A 3,603-nucleotide genomic window follows, 5' to 3' on the forward strand; every position below is an offset into this window, starting at 1 on the left:
ACCTCCTATCACTCTTTCCCTCACCTGTAGCCCTCCAGTTACAGTTCTTGTTTTTGCTGTTTGCTTGTTAGTTCTAATGCTTTTAATAGTCAAGTGCTTATCTCACTCAGGACTTTTGCACATGCTCTCTGTCTGCCTGTAATACCTCCCTTCGGATTGGTCTCCTAGATGGCTAGTCCATATTGATCAGATCTCAGCTGAAATATGACTTCAGAAAGATCTTCCCTGAGCATCTTGCCAAAATGAAATCACCTCTCCCTGTATTGTTTTTTATATTAAGACCCAGTTTTTCTCCCTCATAGAACTGACCACAATAGTAGTTTCACCGTTATTTTTAAAATCACCTCCACTAGTAGGATGTAAGTTCTGAAAACAGTGAGACCATCACTTTTCTGTTCATAATTTTATCTCCAGAGCCTACCTAGCCCAATAATATGACACAGAGTTGTCTAAAAATATGTGGTGAGTGAATGACTGACTGAATGAATGAATAGTATCCTGAGCTGAAACCTCTCTTTTGCCACATTAATGTCTTCAGTGCAAGAAAGAGAGGATGGGCAAGGATTTAGGGAAGCTGGTATGCCTTTGAATTTGGAGGCATTTAAAGACCATACCTGTAAATCAAAAGGGAAAAATCAAGCTTATTCATTATTAACTAATGAGATTTAGGATTGAATGATAAAAATCTAATGATGCTAATTTCAGTTCTGAATGCTGGCTGCCAGTCTCTGAAGACAGGGTAAAATGGTAAGTAATAGGACACTGCAGCTTAATCCCCCAATTAGGAAGCAGTCATCACCCCCAGAGACAACTCCACTTGCTAATTGATTTTCTTTACGCACTGTAATTATATTCAGTACCACCTTAGGCTCCCTGAATGTCCTGGAGATCCCTGTTAGAGGTGGACCTTCCTTTACACAAGCCCAATGTATTAACAATTTATATTAGCACAAAGGATAAATTATGGAGGAATTCTTTCATGTCACAGAAGCATTCTTAATGAGTTCTTTGAATAGGCAGTTCCCTGAATGGATTTAAAATAGGATTTCATTTACAAAAATATGACTTAATTGTAACATTTTAGGGACACATTGTCATCACCCCAAGCAAAGCAGCAAAGATGGCTTTGCTCTATTTCCTGGCCACAGACTGAGCCTTCAGCCTACACCAGCAGCTGAACCAAGCCCCTACATCTGGCCTTGCATTTACCTCTAAGTTAGGCCACAGCACAGATTGATTGTTAATTCTATTGCACGGCTCAAGCACTAAGACCAGACAGCCATTTCACAAATTTGGGTCTTTGAGCGTCGTGGGGGAGGTATGCTTGTGGGGATGGGGGAGCTGCTTTCATGACTCACTGCTAACCCATGCCTGCTACTGGAAAAAAATAACTCTAAATGCACATCCTACTGCTTGTGAGTCAGGAATGTCATTTTCATTTATGAGGGATGGAACATTATTTTTCTCTAACACTTCAAGTGAATAACTTTACATACATTTTCCCCTCAATTTCCATAGGAATTTGATGCCATGGAAGCAATCAGCTACATGTCCCCAGAGCCTGGCAGAAACTCTTATTTTTCTTACAGGTACTTTAAGATCAATAGTTCTGAATTCCCCTCCTCCCTCCAATTACATTCCTGGTGAAATCCATCCTGATTTAGGGGTCTGGGGGGAGATGGGGTGATGTGAATTCCAGTGTTATTTTATAATTTTAGAGTCACATTTCCATTGAGTCTTAAAAGCTGAGTTGAGAGAAGCTTTCTTGCCATGTCCCCATTAAGACATGTTTGCCTCCCACTGTGAGACTCCCAAAGGTAGATTCATCACCTGTTATGTCAAGGAAAAGAGTGGAAAAGAGCAAAAGAGACATCCTCTCTGTTAACTCTCCAGGGCCTAGTTTCTGATTGCTCTGTGGCTATTAGGTAAATACACCTAGCAGAATAAAACAGGAAATGTATTCCAGACAAGAAAAACGAGGGTCTTTGAGTTTTATAATATATGACATATCTGACGGTGCTACCCAGTAGCATGTGTCTTTTTCCAACTGGCTCTATGTCTCTCCTTTCCTCAGGTCTAATGCATGAATCTCACAGATATGGGTAATCTGACCACAGTCAAAGAATTCCTCCTGCTGGGATTCGGGAATCTCCATGGGTTACAGTTTTTTCTTTTTGGGATATTTCTGGGAATGTATGTAGTGACTTTGCTGGGGAACCTTCTTATCCTTATCATCATTTCCCTTGATCGTAACCTCCAAACCCCCATGTACTTCTTTCTGTCCAATTTCTCCTTCCTTGAGATCTGGTACACTACCTCTATTGCCCCTAAGATGCTGCAGACCCTTCTGGTAGGTCCCAAGGTGATTTCTTTTGTGGGCTGTGTGGTGCAGTTTTACTTCTTCGGTTCCATGGCAGTAGCTGAGTGCTTTCTGCTGGCTGCCATGTCTTACGACCGCTACCTTGCCATCTGCAGCCCCCTCCAGTACCCATCGCTCATGAGCCTCCACACGTGTGTCCTGCTTGCAAGCGGCTCTTGGCTGGGTGGCTTCCTAACCCCTGTGGTCACTGTTGCCATGACTTTTCAGCTGCCATTCTGTGCAACCTATAAGATCGACCACTTCTTCTGTGACCTGGCCCCTGTGCTGAAGCTGGCCTGCTCTGATACTGAGATTGTGGAGAAAACCACCTTCCTCCTGGCCTCCTTCGTCACCATGGTGCCCTTCGTACTCACCGTAGCCTCCTATATCCACATTGTGGCTGCTGTCCTCAGGATTCCATCAGCTGCAGGAAAGCAACGAGCCTTCTCCACCTGCTCCTCCCACCTCACAGTGGTCACGCTGTACTATGGAACACTGGGAACAGTGTACGCCGTCCCCACAGCGACCCGGGCTGCTGTCCTGAACAAGATCTTCTCCTTGTTCTACACTGTGGTCACTCCCATGGTCAACCCCATCGTGTACAGCCTGAGAAACAAGGATGTTCAGAAGGCAGTGAGAAGGCTTATGAGTCACTGGACATCTGCTAAGGGGAGCTCCGGGCCCCCACCACCCCCAGGGAGTATTTTTTTTCTCCGAACAGCCTGGGCTTCTATGAAGGACACCAAGCACTAGGCTGAGCACTTGGGGGCTCAGCCCACTGCTGCTCCCTCCTTCAAACGAAAGAGCCAACAGAGTAGGAACCCTCCCTGAATCCTTACAGACCTAATGTTCTTGGGAATTCCAGGGTAATCCTTGCATGGTAAAATAAGTTTGCCAGACATGCCTCTTAGGGGAAAATTCAAAACACCCAAATTTGCTTGCTGCAAAAGTCTCTCTCTCTGTCTTTGTCTCTCTTGCTGTGTGTGTGTTATAGAAACATCTGTTGGTGTTAAAGTTTTTGGTTTCATTATGTGCATGTGCACAATGTCCCCACGTGTCTACACACACACACACACACACCTCTACATACACACACAGCCACCATACCGTTCTCCTACAAACTTTGATGCCCTCTACTGCGCCTCTCGTTAGGGCTTATGCACACTCACACTGCCTACTGTTTCTTAGATTGTCTGCCTCTCCGCTGATCAGAACCATGTCTAAAATCGTAGAGCAGCTATTGA

At 44.5% G+C, this 3,603-nt stretch overlaps 1 protein-coding gene across 1 annotated transcript; it reads left to right on the forward strand.

The window, feature by feature from the left end:
* Nucleotides 1-2,098: 2,098 nt before the first annotated feature.
* LOC102182018 (olfactory receptor 6N1-like) lies at nucleotides 2,099-3,112 on the forward strand. Its single transcript, XM_005700395.3, has one exon. It carries the CDS (start codon nucleotides 2,099-2,101, stop codon nucleotides 3,110-3,112), a length of 1,014 nt encoding a protein of 337 aa, XP_005700452.3.
* The last annotated feature ends 491 nt before the right edge of the window (nucleotides 3,113-3,603 follow it).

This window comes from Capra hircus (assembly GCF_001704415.2).
Source record: "Capra hircus breed San Clemente chromosome X unlocalized genomic scaffold, ASM170441v1, whole genome shotgun sequence".
In the NCBI taxonomy this organism is placed as follows: domain Eukaryota; kingdom Metazoa; phylum Chordata; class Mammalia; order Artiodactyla; family Bovidae; genus Capra; species Capra hircus.

Coding starts and splice junctions, on each gene's coding strand:
- LOC102182018 (XM_005700395.3), top strand. CDS start 2,099: ATGGGTAATCTGACCACAGTCAAAGAATTCCTCCTGCTGGGATTCGGG.